At 38.3% G+C, this 14,510-nt stretch overlaps 3 protein-coding genes across 4 annotated transcripts; 2 read left to right on the top strand and 1 right to left on the bottom strand.

The window, feature by feature from the left end:
* Positions 1–301: 301 nt before the first annotated feature.
* Positions 302–2,194, top strand: LOC105563719 (GTP-binding protein 10 homolog). The gene is made up of 4 exons (XM_012015570.1): positions 302–520; positions 856–1,159; positions 1,226–1,444; positions 1,555–2,194. The coding sequence occupies exons 1-4, from the start codon at positions 482–484 to the stop codon at positions 2,157–2,159; spliced, it is 1,167 nt and encodes a 388-aa protein (XP_011870960.1). The 5' UTR covers positions 302–481; the 3' UTR covers positions 2,160–2,194.
* On the bottom strand, positions 1,421–4,478 carry LOC105563720 (probable tRNA N6-adenosine threonylcarbamoyltransferase, mitochondrial). 2 transcript variants are annotated; one of them, XM_012015573.1, is made up of 6 exons: positions 3,971–4,478; positions 3,400–3,658; positions 3,201–3,329; positions 2,673–3,029; positions 2,412–2,606; positions 1,421–1,492 (listed from the first exon to the last, which is right to left on the bottom strand). In XM_012015573.1, exons 1-6 carry the CDS (start codon positions 4,189–4,191, stop codon positions 1,481–1,483), a joined length of 1,173 nt encoding a protein of 390 aa, XP_011870963.1. In that variant the 5' UTR covers positions 4,192–4,478; the 3' UTR covers positions 1,421–1,480. The 2 variants fall into 2 exon arrangements, with proteins under 2 accessions (XP_011870963.1, XP_011870961.1); XM_012015571.1 differs by lacking the exon at positions 1,421–1,492 and having other exon boundaries at positions 2,306–2,606.
* A 403-nt stretch (positions 4,479–4,881) lies between these two features.
* Positions 4,882–14,494, top strand: LOC105563721 (protein son of sevenless). Its single transcript, XM_012015574.1, has 21 exons — positions 4,882–5,294; positions 5,873–6,136; positions 6,232–6,315; positions 6,415–6,495; positions 8,285–8,434; positions 8,507–8,715; positions 8,781–8,964; positions 9,047–9,293; positions 9,383–9,622; positions 9,693–10,056; positions 10,138–10,327; positions 11,104–11,340; positions 11,449–11,604; positions 11,694–11,876; positions 11,966–12,083; positions 12,150–12,439; positions 12,516–12,720; positions 12,792–12,908; positions 12,979–13,100; positions 13,464–13,710; positions 13,785–14,494. The coding sequence occupies exons 1-21, from the start codon at positions 5,187–5,189 to the stop codon at positions 13,880–13,882; spliced, it is 3,894 nt and encodes a 1,297-aa protein (XP_011870964.1). The 5' UTR covers positions 4,882–5,186; the 3' UTR covers positions 13,883–14,494.
* Positions 14,495–14,510: the final 16 nt, after the last annotated feature.

The raw sequence follows: 14,510 nt of genomic DNA, 5'->3' as shown, positions 1-14,510 counted from the left end.
AACGGCACACGATACTATTTTTCCTACTGGATTGCTTACGAGAGCCAATCAGGACGCAGAGTTTTCGATCAGGTGACTCAAAGCTGAATCCTGGTTGGTTCTCGTAAGCAATCCAGTAGGAAAAATAGTATCGTGTGCCGTTGGCTTAAAGTAGCGTGCTTGATAAAGTTGCGGTCATGGACGTAGGCGAATTTGATTGGTCCATTCCCGTTGTGCATTTGCAATCGACCAATCATATCCACCAAGATGGCCGCGACAATAGATTCCCCTCACCCTTCAAAGCGAACTCCCCGCGTCGATAAGGGTACTTTCTGCTCCGTCCGTGGCTGCGGTGCACATGGGTGTATGCGATAACGGCGGTTTTAACCTCTCGCGACAAAATAATGTATATTGCTGGATAAACGCAAATAGATTAGAAAGTGGGGAGTGTGAAATCATAAGGAAATAATTATAAATATATACTTGCTACAACACTGATAAAATGGTATTTTTGACACGAGTTTTAGCTTGCGCGAAAAAGGTAAGTGGATTGTAAATTGTTGAATGGAGTGTCATGGGTCGTCTACAATGTATGGAGTAAGCTTGGGGTGAGGAGTTTATAGGAGCAGAAGAGAATTAATCAATTTTATTTCTCACTCTTACCTCTCGCGCTTACTCTCCGAGTATCGGAACGCCATCGGCCAGTGTTAAAATATTTTTAAAATAATGCCTGTATTTTAGCTTCCTTATACCAAAAGCTAAAGATTATGGTCCTTTCTTACTCCTTACGCCCGGGTAAACTCTACGCATTATAGCCGACGCATGACAAGCTTCATAATTATATATGTATTAACTGATAAAGAAAACTCTTTGCAGCCACTAAGGAAACACCTACGTTCGAGTTTCATTGACACGCTTCGTCTTCACGTCAGGGCAGGTACAGGAGGTTCTGGATTGCCTACTTACGGTGGGTTGGGCGGCGTAGGAGGTAGCGTGTACGTGGTTGCAAAAGATGGGTTAACATTGGAGAATGTTGTCAAGGCCTTGAAAACTAAACGGATCAAAGCCGACTCAGGAGGTGACAGTTCAGCAAGGGGAATTATAGGTAAACCCGGCGAAGACATGATTATTCCAATTCCACGTGGTATTACTGTATATAACCAGAATGGAGTAGTGTTAGGTGGGTATAATCTTTGTATACGTTCATCGTTACTTTTCTCTTCCTCTTATTCGAATATTTGCGTAGGAGAACTAAATGAAGAGGACTCGAAACTACTAATAGCCAGAGGTGGCTCAGGTGGCTCTTCGGAAACAGGTTTCTGTGGACTGAAGGGAGAATCTCAGACGATAATGTTGGATTTAAAATTGATTGCCGATGTCGGATTAGTTGGCTTTCCCAACGCTGGCAAAAGCACATTTTTGGCAGCAACTTCAAATGCCAAGCCTAAAATCGCCGCTTATCCCTGTAAGGCCTTTCGCATGCTTCATTGTCGGATCATTTTCACGTGCTTTCCTGAAATGGTTGTACTCAATTAATTTACATTTTTGACTGCAGTCCTATCTTTTCTGTTGTAGTTACTACCATAAGGCCCAGACTAGGAATCATGAAGTATAACGATTTGAGAACGATTACCGTTGCAGACTTACCAGGTCTGATTGAGGGAGCGCATATGAATATTGGGATGGGTCACAGATTCTTAAAACACGTTGAAAGGACGAAACTACTTATGTTCATTGTGGACATACAGGGATTTCAATTGTCACCCAGGCATGGACGTAGATCCTGCTTGGAAACTGTAGTCTTGTTGAACAAAGAGATCGAACTCTACAAACCAGACTTGTTAAAAATGCCAGCTATGATTATACTTAATAAAATGGACACTGACAATGCTGATAACATTCTCAAACAAGTTACACCGGTGCTGCACAATTTATCAAGCTACGTGTCTACGTGCCCGGAGGAAATACGGCCCGAACAAGTGATACGTTTCGATGAAATTTTGCCGGCATCTTTAATCTCGAAAGATAATAAAATGATAAAAACGATCAAAGACAAGGTACGGAGAATATTAGATAAATATGAGGAGAAGAAATATGCCGAGCAATATGATAACTTGAACTCTCAGCTAATAGAGAAGGTAAATTGGCAACTTAAGGAGCATACGCCGACCGCTGTATAAATATGTAACATATATAAATAAATGTTTTGTCAAAATAATCGCTATTGTTGCCGACTCGGTGAAAAAATTTGCGGAGATCTAAATTTTTTAAATTAAACCATTTTTTGTGTAGAAGAATTCCAAGTGAGAGACTGGATAGAAATTCGTGTGTGTTCAAAGCCCATTTAATTTCACTAATTTACATTTTATGTCTGCATCGTGTACTCTTTCGATCCAACTTTCTCCGAATAACGCATTTTTCTCGACGGCTACCTTTTCGATCTCCTCTCTATTTCGGAGAACGCCTGTGTTTGCTATCCACCTTTCCACACCGTTCCACGCTATCATTACACCGTTGTCGTTGCACAAACGGGGTGGAGTTCTAACCAATGTAAAGCCTCTTTCCGCGCAAACAATTTCTAAAGCCTTTGCCAAGAAATTATTGCAAGCCACTCCGCCAGATATTACCTATACACGTTAAAGTATTTCAAACAAGGAAAAATCGGAAGGTAATGAACACAATCTTAGACATACCAGAGTTCGCTTCTCTTGCGATATCAAATTCATATTGATAATGAATTCCATTGCCCTCTGCGTTCTGAGACATATGTGCTTTGCAATAGACATTTGTAGGCCAGCGCAGAAATTATACACGTCGAGAATCGCCGTACTATCAGCAATGTCAAAAGTTTTTTCTTTTTTATCGATACAGCGAAAACCTTTGTTTGCTACACCCGCGAAGCTGAATTGACAATTTCTCTTTCTTGTCAAGACAGGCTCAAAAACGTACTTGGTTGGATCTGACGCTTTGCTCGCTGCGCTTTCTATCGCTTGGCCACCGCTCATACGCGAGAACTCCGGTATATTCGCGAGCTTTAACTTACGAGCGATCTGCAAGTTCAAGACAAATTTACTTATCGTTATACATTACACACCCATCTTTTTGTATCTGTATTTCTTATAAGATCTTCCATAAAGTTCTACCAAGTTTTTTGAAGACAAAATTTTCAAACAAAATAACTTATGGTTGAGCATGCAAGAGGCAACATCTCCAAAATATACCTTGTCGAGAATTTCACCGGGTGCATTATCTTCCGTAGTGCCCAGCAAGTAAAACTTATCAACATTCTCAACGATCGCTAATAAACTATGGCCACCTGATACAAGCAAAACAAGATAAGGAAAGTCTACCTAAAAGACACACACGAATAATTTATTTGAGGCAACGTATGTCTTATGCATATAATTAGCTCCAACGTACTTTCTGCACCATCCGTACAGTTAACGCGTGAGCTTCCATATGATGTACGGGTATGTACGGTTTGTTACCAATCCTAGAGAGATATTTGCCAAAGTTATTTCCAACGTCAAGCGACATGGGAAGACCTGGTTTAGTTGTAGTCGCGATAGCATCTATATCCCTTAATCTTAGACTCGCCGATCTGAGTGCGTCCTCGCAGACCGTAGTAATATGTTGCCTATGCATTTCACTGGCAATTGTAGGTATTATGCCACCGTGTCTAAAAATGAGAATACAATTACAACTTGCTGGAGGAATCTTTAAGTTTTTGGGATTTCACTTATTTCCAAGATACAGATCAAACTGTACGAATCCTTCTTAATGACACAGTAAATTTGCATATTATTTAATTATTCTTATAAATGTGTCACATGAATTTTTCAGCTAGGGGTCAATTCTGTATCTCACACTGTAGTGAAAATGCTGAATAGCTTTGTCCCTTCCTAAGCGTCCTCTTGCAAAGAGACAAGACCGCTCGCTTTTAGCATTTGCATATTATTGTAAGATACAGGATTGACTAGTAGGTGATTACTTCAAGTGCGTAAGATGCTGCGAATTTATCGCTTCGCCCAATATCTTCCCCGCGGTATCTACGATTCCGCATCCCGTATCGTCGCAGCTCGTTTCGATTCCCAGGACGATAGCCGGCCTGTCGTCCGCAAATTTTCGTATCGCGTTTAACGTTCGATCACACGTACGCAGAAATCTCGAACGTTTCGGCTGGCAAAGCAAAAAGTAGGCGCATTTCGCCATTTCGCGTCGAAAAGGGAAATATCATTAAGCAAGCAGGTTATGGACGAGATAAAGTCTGTCGATCGAAGGACGATGAGAGCATGAGAGCACCGTAATTTTGTCCTGTTTATTTAATCGTAAAAAAAAATGAAAAGTGATAGAAATATGCGGTATTCGTTTAAAGGTCTCGCACATTGCATCACATTGACGCGTTTCTCTCCAACGCACCACGTGCGATTCGAAGGTTTTGGCGAGACGAGTTTTCCGGACACGCCGATTGGCTATCGGATAGAGAAATTGAAAAGTCCCGAGAGCACCTCCTCCGGCCGGCCGCTGGCCAATCGGCACGTTCGAAAAAAGTTGTGCGGCAAATAAAATTTCCAAGCCGAGCACGTCGTTACGACATATCTCTATGAAAGTCTAGTAAAAATTGCACAAGGCGCGTCGGACAAGAAGGAAGAGTGACGTAGGGATTGGGCGAATTTGAAAACATCGGTGAGGTAATCGATCGATCGAAGCACAACTGCCCAACCCTTACTCCCATTTATCGATAAATTGTCCGAAGGCGATTGTATCGCGGCCATCATAGGCTCAGTCGGTCGGTTCCAATTGGCGGTGCGTGCGTTAACGCTGGTGCTCGTCACGGAAGCTGGGAAAAATCACGGAATAAAGGGCGTGTAAGATGCACGAGTGCCAGAGCTCTCGGACTCTTGGCTCGGTCACGGCCTCGGCCTCGGTGACGCTGCCGGGAGCGGCGAGCGCGTGGAACGCGAGAGCAGCGCGCGGATACTACAATCGAGTGGCCTAGCTGTCGAGAGTGAGGAAAGCATCGCGAGCTGCCAGTGCGAGTCGCGCGAGACGGAGATGTCTGCGACCTAAGGTGCTCGACCGGACGTGTCTCGGCCCATTTCTAGCGATTGCCCACGATCGCGAACGATTGCTGGCTATTGCTGACGATGCCCTTTTCCCACGAACTTTTCTTAGAGCGCGTGTGACTATCGAGCACTCGGTGAGAGATGTTTTCGTCGCCGGCGTCAACGGTGGGCGAGCCGTCGGGCTACGACTTTCAGAAAGAGGAGAATGCTGCCAAGTGGAAGGGAGTGTTTGTCAACTCCCTGCGCAAGGTACATCTTTCGTTGCTCCGATTCCGCTTCATTCCACTCCGCTATCCTTGTAGCTTCATCCATTTCTCTCCTCTCTCTTTCGCGCACTCCTTCTCTCTCCCTCCCTCCCTCTCTCTCTCTCTTCCTCCCCCCTCCTCTCTCTCTCGCTCGCTCGTTCGATGTCCGTCTTGTGTATGTATGTACATACCTCGCTTTCTTGTCTTTTACTACCCCCTCCACCTCACCGCCTCTCCTTCTCATGTTTTGTTCGCTCCAACGCTCGATCATTTTTCGTCCCAATGATTTTACGTCGAGGCTGGATCGATCAACGACACCGACCGACGTCATTGCCGTGCGCGGCCACCATATGATTTCTCAAGTGCCTTCCTGTCAACATCGGCGATTGGTGCATTTTTTTTTATATCGTATTCTCGCACTTATCTCCAGTCTCCGACTGTCAACTCCTTCGCCGACGTATCTGTGCCAAAGTGTTACATATTGTAACGTCATTGTACACCTTTAGACATTTATTTAATTTTTAACAACAATATACTATAGACACTCGTGTTAATAGCCAAGACAAAAACGTTCTTTTACAGGTACTGGAACAAGTACATCCTAGTCTCGAAGCTCGCCAAGATGCCTTAGATTATGTGGAAAGTTTAATTTTAAGAATGCTAGGCATGCTTTGTGGACATCCACCTCCGCAGACTCCTCAAGATGTAGAGGAACGAGTAAGACGGACGTTTCCCACGCCCATTGATAGATGGGCTCTTCGTGACGCGAGGGACGCTCTGGAGAAAGGGAAGAAGAAGTCGCCATTAGTACTACCAGTCGACAAGATTCATCAGTTATTGCAAAAAGTAATTTATCTGTGTGCCAGTTTTAACGTTTCAGAAATCGTGTAAGATCATGTCGAAACTGTCTAACTATGATACTTGTTCTATTCCTTCAATAGGAAGTATTACAGCACAAAATTGACTCGCAAGTTAGCCTGTTTGTAGTCGGCGTTTTGGAATATATTTCTGCTGATATTTTAAAGGTTGGTACTGTACGAAACGTTAAATTCTTCTCGCAAAACTTGGCTCGTTTCTGTTTCAAAAGAATTATCTGGAAATATTGAAGCTTACTTTCTTTTCAGCTAGCTGGAAATTATGTCAAGAATATTCGTCACGTAGAGATTTCGTGCGAAGACATAAGGGTCGCGATGTACGCAGATATGGTAAGACACTGTAGAAACGTACGATTCTTGTTTTTCTGTACTGCACCTTAACCAACATACACTCTGTTTTACCATTTACATTTTAAGACTGATCTAAGTATATATATATATACACATATATGCATATTTAAATGATAAATATTAATACATATGTATGTAATATATATGTAGATATATCTGTTGCAAGTGTTACTTAATATTGTAAATCAGTCTTGTAAAATATTTAGATGACGGTCTATAGCTTACGAAGCTTGTATAGAGGAAATATGATTAAAACGAGTGGTATTACATTGCATTAAATAGACAGTAGATGCAGTAGAGAAATATGATATTTTGCTAGTAATAGCTTGCTTTATGTCGCGTTTTTAGATTCAAGTTACTTTTTACATCATTTGTCTAATTTATTCGAAAATGCATCACAACTATATGATAGTTTGTATTGGCTTGGTCAAAAAAAGATGGAAATTGTACAAATTCTCTCCACAATCTGCAATTTAAAGCATCTACTACTAGCAATAGGTACACTAACAAATTTCAGAATTTGCTACACTAGGCTAATTGTGGCTGCATATATTCTATGCTTGGTTACATGCTTTCCACTAACAATATAACTACAACCATGTTCATTCTTCGCTTATGCTGTTTTAGGTGGTACGTACTCGTGGTTGCACAGAAAAGATTCAAGGTTTCACAATATTTTTTTGTCATCTTTATATCGTTTTTAGAAAAGTCACATTTAATCTTACCTCTATCTTTTTTATTTTTCTATTATTATTCCTTAGCTTAAAAACTTATTATTGTTTCCTATTATATCAAAATTTATAAAAAGTTAACTAGATAATGTGTTGCAGTTTTCGTTTTATACAACAAGTTATTATCAAATTAATATTGCAGTATTATTTACATGAGCGAAATATATATATAGTTAAATTATAATATCGGAATTACAAAATATCTAATTCAACTAGGAAAGAAAATATATAATAAACTTTTATAATACTTTAATTGCAAAAAGATGTTTTAACCATATTTACTTTATAAATATAAATAAAGTTTATCTTACGATTTTGAAATTAGAAGAAATATGTTTTAGAACAAACCTTAAAAAGTTTTTTTTTAATATAAAAGTTCTGGATAAATGCTTCATCTCAACGATCTAGTTATTCCAATTGTTTATTGCATAAATATGTTATTTTTTCTCTCTTATTACTTCTTTAAAAATATATAACTCACTGCTTATTTAAAGAATTGCTTGCTAATGTATTTCTTAATGCAACACATGCAGAGTAGTTACGTTTTAATATCAGCATTGAATGTAATGTCACAGCAAATTAAATGTCAGTAACTCTCCAACTTTTTCATGTTTCCCACTTTTTTTTATAGCTAACCGCAAGAGTATATATAATTTGTTCCAATTGCATGAGTCTCTTTATGTGCAAAGTATGTGTTTTTATCTCTTTTATATATAGAGAATAATATAACACATAAATTGATAACACATGTATACGATAATGACTATTTACTTCATTTATGCTAATTATACCGTAACATGCATTTAATAATACATGAACATACATAACATTTTAACACATACGAATGTTGTAGGAAAATTGTAACAATCGTTTTTGTCCATCACTTATGTGTTGCATGCTATTGCGGTGGTTAGTTTTGTTATGGATACAAAATTATGATAAACATTCCAACTATTAAATATTTCATTTGTTATTTCTTCCTTTGATGTTCAAGAATATAAAAATATTGAAAATAATTATTTGTAATTTATCAATAGGTACTGATGGACATGTTTTATCAAGATGATTGTACAGAGGGTCCGCAAAGTAGCTTGGGTGCAGTTGTTTCGCAGACTTATGAAGAGTCTGTTCGAGATCTCATTCACGATGAACGACATTACATCCGTGACTTACATATGATTATCAAGGTAATCGTAGGTGCTGTTAGAGAATATTAAAATTTTATCGAGATTGGTTAAAACATTAATTTCCATTACTAGGTATTTCGCGAAGAAATTGCCAAGTTAGCGCAAGATAAGAGCGAAGTTGAGACGCTTTTCAGTAATATTACAGATATTTATGAAGTTACTATGACGTTACTTGGCAGTTTAGAAGATATAATGGAAATTATGGAAGAGAAGCAAACGCTTACAGTTGGTTCGTGTTTTGAAGAATTAGCGGAGGCAGCAGAATTTGACGTTTACATAAAGTATGTACTGTATTGTGCAACAGTATGCGCATGTAAAATTTCTACTAATTACATTATATTGTTAGATATGCGAAAGACATTAATAGTCCAGCTTGCCGGGAGGTTTTAACAAATTTATTATCAAGACCGGAAGCTAGTACGGCTTTGCGGGCAGCAGGCCATGGTTTTAAGGAGGCTGTTAAATATTATTTACCAAAACTTTTACTGCAACCTATATGGCATTGCTTCCTGTATTTTGATTACATAAAGGTAACGGTTTATGCGTACTACTTGTTACGCGTATGTACGAAATTTTTTTACAACAATCTTTTTCCATATTTCAATATCTTAGGTTTTACACAAGCGCACGCCTAATACAGAAGATGGTGAAACTCTAGAACAAGTGCAAGGTTTGTTAAGACCATTACAAATGGAATTAATGCAATCTGTAGCAATTCTTCCGAAAAAAGATACGGGCTTGCGAATGCAGAGCAGAGCAAGAAGACAGGCGGCATTAGAGAAAACTAATGAACTACAAAAGACTGTCGACGGTTGGGATCAAAAAGATATCGGGCAGTGTTGCAATGAATTTATTAGAGGTGATGAAAAAAATATCTTACCTTTCGACATTGAACCATTTTTTTAAATGGTTGATAGTTTTATATCGTTATATGATATTTGTACACAGAGGACACATTGAAAAAGGTGGCTAGTAATGGACGAAGATTAACGGAAAGAAAAGCCTTGTTATTCGATGGTTTATTAGTATTGTGTAAACCAACTGGTAGTAAAAGAGTCAGTGTTACTGTCGCAGCAGGTATCGTTGCAGTCGGAGTAGGTGGACATTCGACTCATCAAGGTGAACTCCGACTGAAAGAAAGACTTTTTATTAGAAAAGTTGATATTATTGATAGAGAAGATACTGAAGGTAAAACGCATACATAGCTTTGCTATTTGTGTTACATTTGTGATTTTACTAATTAAAATTTCTCTTATAGAATTAAAAAATGCTTTTGAAATTGCACCAAGGGACCACCCTAATGTTATTCTCGTTGCCAAATCTGTCGAAGACAAGAATAATTGGATGGCGGATTTAGTGATGTTGAATACAAAAAGTATGTTAGAAAGAACTTTAGATAGTATCCTCTTGGACGAGGAAAGAAAGCATCCATTGAGGCTACCTCCCCCTCACTTGTATAAATTTGCTGAACAAGATAGTCTGGAAAATATTGTTTTGGAGGCCAGGGAAAATGGCGGCGTTCCCTTGATTAAGGGCGCAACTTTGGTAAAGTTGGTAGAGAGATTAACTTATCACATATATGCTGATCCAGCTTTTGTAAGAACATTCCTTACTACTTACAGGCAAGTAATGGTAGAACATTGTACTCACATCTCACTCATAGGATATATATAAATTATTTTTTAACAACTTATATTTTATAGGAGTTTTTGCTCACCTCAAGAATTATTGACATTGCTAATAGAAAGATTCGATATACCAGATCCTTCGTTAGTATATGGTGAAGAAGAAAATCCTTCCGTATGCAAGATAGCTAGAGAAGATTGGAAAAGATATAGGAAAGAATTTTGTCAACCGGTGCAGTTTAGAGTTTTAAACGTTTTAAGACACTGGGTTAGTAACATTTTTTTACAATTTTTGCTTATAGATTCAAATACACCGCTGACCGGAAAGAATACAACACTCGTAAAGAAATGGCCAAGTGACAAAAACTTGTGCCCATAAATGCTACTCACGGGAGTGTGCAAGTGATAATAATGACTAATATGAAAGACGTCATCGAAGCATATATATAGAGAACATTAGTTGTCATACCATTGTAGATAAAAGACCGCAAGAACAGGCAGTGATAGCGATAGATTATCGTGTGTGTGACCACACAGTAAGTCAGGACGTGGACAGCGAGTACTGTTCCAAGTTGAATTCATTTGAACAAGGTGGTACAGCGAACATGAATAAGGCCGGATCATCAGTTTGGCAAATAGCCACTCGTGTGACTGTACGGCCTCGTTTAAATACGTCTAATTGTTGATATTGCACTTATCGACTCGACATCTACTATTGTATGACAAACATGCTTTCTTTATCACCTGCTTTGGTATTATTTTTTCTATTCATTACTAGGGCCCGGATGTTCGGGCGATTTCTCGGCTCGCGCGCGGAGCACACCGCTGTGTGCGAGTGAGTCAGATGCACGCTCCGCGCGTGCTCCGCGCGCGAGCCGAGAAATCGCCCGAACATCCGGGTCCTATTCATCACTATCATCACTTGCACATCCCCTTGGATGGTACGAGATTGTGTCACTTGTATCTTTATGGGTATTGCGCTTTTTCTGCCCATAGTAGTGTACTATTATTCAAAGTTCTATTTTCTTACATGAATGTTTTTAGGTGGATCATCATTTTTACGATTTCGAACGTGATAGAAATCTTTTGGAAAGATTGCAAGTGTTTTTGGATACAGTTAGCGGTAAATCTATGCGGAAGTGGGTTGATTCGGTGATAAAAATTGTGCAAAGAAAATGCGAGCCGTCGGAACAACGACCTATCACATTTAGCTTTGAACGATCTCCTCCACCGATTGAGTGGCACCTTAAAGTTCCTGAGGACGAATATGGAATACTTACGGTATACAAATGACTTCTCCCTTGATTTCTCTATTACCTTTATGTATTTAAGACGATACCAAAGCTAAATTCGTTACCAAAGTATACTGAAATAACTTATCAATTACAGTTACATCCTATCGAATTAGCAAGACAATTAACACTATTGGAGTTCGATCTGTATAGAACAGTAAAGCCTTCCGAGTTAGTCGGGTCTGTATGGACCAAAAAGGATAAGGAAAAAACCTCACCAAATTTGCTGAAAATGATTAAGCATACAACAAATGTAAGTTTTTATTTAAAGTCGTAATATAAAATTCCCGTTATTTTACGTCACTATGTGATGCTAATTCGATCTTTATTGTGGTTTGATAGTTCACAAGATGGTTAGAAAAGACAATAGTAGAAGCTGAAAATTTCGACGAGAGACTAGCAATTATATCACGTGCAATTGAAATAATGATAGTGCTGCAAGATCTCAATAATTTTAATGGCGTTCTTGCCATTATCAGTGCTATGGGATCAGCTGCGGTTTTTAGATTAAAATTTACATTTCAGGTACGCGCACATTTTATATATATATATAATAAGAATTTAAATACCTGTATTCTTGTATAAACTATTTTGTTACACGATTATTTGTACAGCAATTGCCAGCACGATTAGAAAAAGCGCTGGAAGAAGCACGAGAGCTCAACAACGATCATTTTCGGAAGTATCAAGAAAAATTACGATCTATCAATCCACCTTGCGTACCATTCTTTGGTAAGTATTACAAATTCTTCAATCCTTTATTACTACGGAAATTTAAATTCTTTTTTCCATTCTTAGGTATGTACTTGACTAACATTCTGCATATTGAAGAAGGAAATCCGGATTACTTACCGGGAAGTCCGGAGCTTATTAATTTTAACAAACGTCGAAAAGTGGCAGAAATAACTGGTGAAATACAGCAGTATCAAAATCAACCCTATTGTCTTTTAGGAGAGTCTAGAATAAGACAATTTCTTGAAAACCTATGTCCTTTTGATCCCAATATGAAAGATGCGGATATAAGCAATTTTTTGTATAATAAAAGTTTAGAAATCGAGCCAAGAGGATGCCGGCAACCTCCACGATTCGTAAGTGTTACTTGATACGATGTATAAAAACTATTGTTTTGTACATGTGTACATTTTACAAAATTTTTTGCAACAGTCGCGTAAATGGCCAGAGTTGAACTTAAAATCGCCAGGAATTAAAGCTAGAAGTGGAAAATTACCAGCTCCGTTACAAATGGTAGCGGCCAAATTACACGATTCTCCAGCAGACATAACGCCCCACGAATTACCGGAAACACCTCCACATGGAATACAAATGACTTCACAAACAGGGGACCATAGCGGTTTTATGCCTGTATTCAGTAAGCATCACGTGTTTAAATCATGTATTAGCAATAATTAAAAATATATAACTCTTATTATTTTCCCGTAGCACCTACGCCACTTCCAGCATCACCTAGTCCACCCAGCATGTCGGCAATTTCGATTCCTTCGTCGAGTAACAGCCCTCAATCTCCTGGACAATCTTTCTTTACTGTGCATCATCAAAGTAATCACTTTATTTTTAATACCACCGCTACAAATATGATAAATGCTATAATGTGTTTTACCGATCCCAGGTGGAAGTCCCAGCGCAATACCAACACCGTCGTCTCCCAATGATACATCTGCTGGTCAACTTCCACCACCTCTACCACCTAGACCTAAACGACGAGAAAATTCATGTAGCGAATCACCACAGGTGAGATTCTAAGATTAACTCAGATTCATTTAGCTTTTTCTAATTGTATTGCTCTAATTCAATACCGAAATATTTTTATGGAGCAAAATTTGAAAATATTGCGAATTGAAATTTACATTAAGGAAAATGTTATTTTTCATTCAAGTAATTATTTTTATTTCATTTAATATCGATGCTTATTAATTTTATTATTGCTCGTTATGTTGAATAATATTAAGGTTTTTGACAGATGGCATCGAGCTTACATTTCTGTATTACATTAGAGTAGGAATACCTTTGCATTAAGGTTCATACAAAAAAAACAATAATTATTGTGTATGATTTTCTTTGAGAAAATAAGAACTTTGTTTTGTACAAATTTAGGCAAAACAAGGTCCAAACGCACCAATTCTTCCTCCGAGAGATGATATCTCACCACCGCCGTTACCACCACGAGTTCCAGCGACGCTAAACGCAAGTAATTCAACATTATTGGCGCGTCGAAATTCCACGTTAGAAAATACATGCTGTACTCATCCACGGAGACATACGTCTTTCAATAGCCCCAGCCCCACAAAACTTCCACCAACGCAACCGCAATCGCAACCGCCACCGCCACCACAACCTAACGGTGAGATATGTCGTTTGCACGTTCATATGTGTTAATATATAACGAATACTTATTTTTGTACCGTTGCGTTTCAGGATCAGTGACACCAAGGTTACCACCAAAACCTGTACTGTCACGCACTCCACCTCCTCCCAACCATTTTACTTTCAACCATCCTCCGGGACCTAGTTAAATGTTACCTTTCTCACAGTTCTATTTTTTTACCTTGTTGACAAAAAACACTTTCAGACGCAGCTTAGTCCATTCAGTAAGTTAAATAAAGCTGCAATCTTCCTTGCCGCACAAATTGTAAAAAATATCTAATAAATTAATGAATGATTCCACACAAGTATTCATTAAACCATTAAATGTGAAAATATCAAAAATATTCAGTGGCGACTTGATAATTTTGATAATTTCGATAAATTTTAAAGTTTGTTATTTTGAAATAGCAATACTTGGTGTTCACCCATTTTATAATCTTACTGAATAGACTATGCTCATTATCAGTTACCTGAATGGCTTCCTTCCGTTAAATCCCCGTCTCTCCTTCAAACACAACTGTGATATAGTATCCATAAAAAATATATTAATGTAATTAGACACTTAGATTTTTAAGTAATAGACGTAAGAACAAGTGACGTGTGTATCGAGATGAATACATATATATACATATACAAACATGTATACATATATATATATTGAATCAATATCAAGAAAAGCGCGTACATGGAATATATACATATATATATATATACACGGAGGGAGAGGGAGAGAGAGGGGGAGAAAATACATGTATATTATTATAAATATATTCTATA

The sequence above is a fragment of the Vollenhovia emeryi genome, unplaced genomic scaffold, assembly GCF_000949405.1.
Source record: "Vollenhovia emeryi isolate VEMERY1.0 unplaced genomic scaffold, V.emery_V1.0 DF939172.1, whole genome shotgun sequence".
Lineage (NCBI taxonomy): Eukaryota > Metazoa > Arthropoda > Insecta > Hymenoptera > Formicidae > Vollenhovia > Vollenhovia emeryi.
This window is presented reverse-complemented; position numbering and strand designations above follow the sequence as displayed.

Excerpts from the sequence above, each read along its gene's own strand:
- LOC105563719 (XM_012015570.1), top strand. The coding sequence starts at position 482 with ATGGTATTTTTGACACGAGTTTTAGCTTGCGCGAAAAAG. Across the intron at positions 521-855 it reads TTTTAGCTTGCGCGAAAAAG|CCACTAAGGAAACACCTACG; the intron begins GTAAGTGGATTG and ends AACTCTTTGCAG. Across the intron at positions 1,160-1,225 it reads CCAGAATGGAGTAGTGTTAG|GAGAACTAAATGAAGAGGAC; the intron begins GTGGGTATAATC and ends ATATTTGCGTAG.
- LOC105563720 (XM_012015571.1), bottom strand. The coding sequence starts at position 4,191 with ATGGCGAAATGCGCCTACTTTTTGCTTTGCCAGCCGAAACGTTCGAGA. Across the intron at positions 3,659-3,970 it reads CAGCATCTTACGCACTTGAA|ACACGGTGGCATAATACCTA; the intron begins GTAATCACCTAC and ends TCTCATTTTTAG. Across the intron at positions 3,330-3,399 it reads CTGTACGGATGGTGCAGAAA|GTAGACTTTCCTTATCTTGT; the intron begins GTACGTTGGAGC and ends TGTGTCTTTTAG.
- LOC105563721 (XM_012015574.1), top strand. The coding sequence starts at position 5,187 with ATGTTTTCGTCGCCGGCGTCAACGGTGGGCGAGCCGTCGGGCTACGAC. Across the intron at positions 12,909-12,978 it reads CTTTACTGTGCATCATCAAA|GTGGAAGTCCCAGCGCAATA; the intron begins GTAATCACTTTA and ends TACCGATCCCAG. Across the intron at positions 13,101-13,463 it reads CATGTAGCGAATCACCACAG|GCAAAACAAGGTCCAAACGC; the intron begins GTGAGATTCTAA and ends GTACAAATTTAG.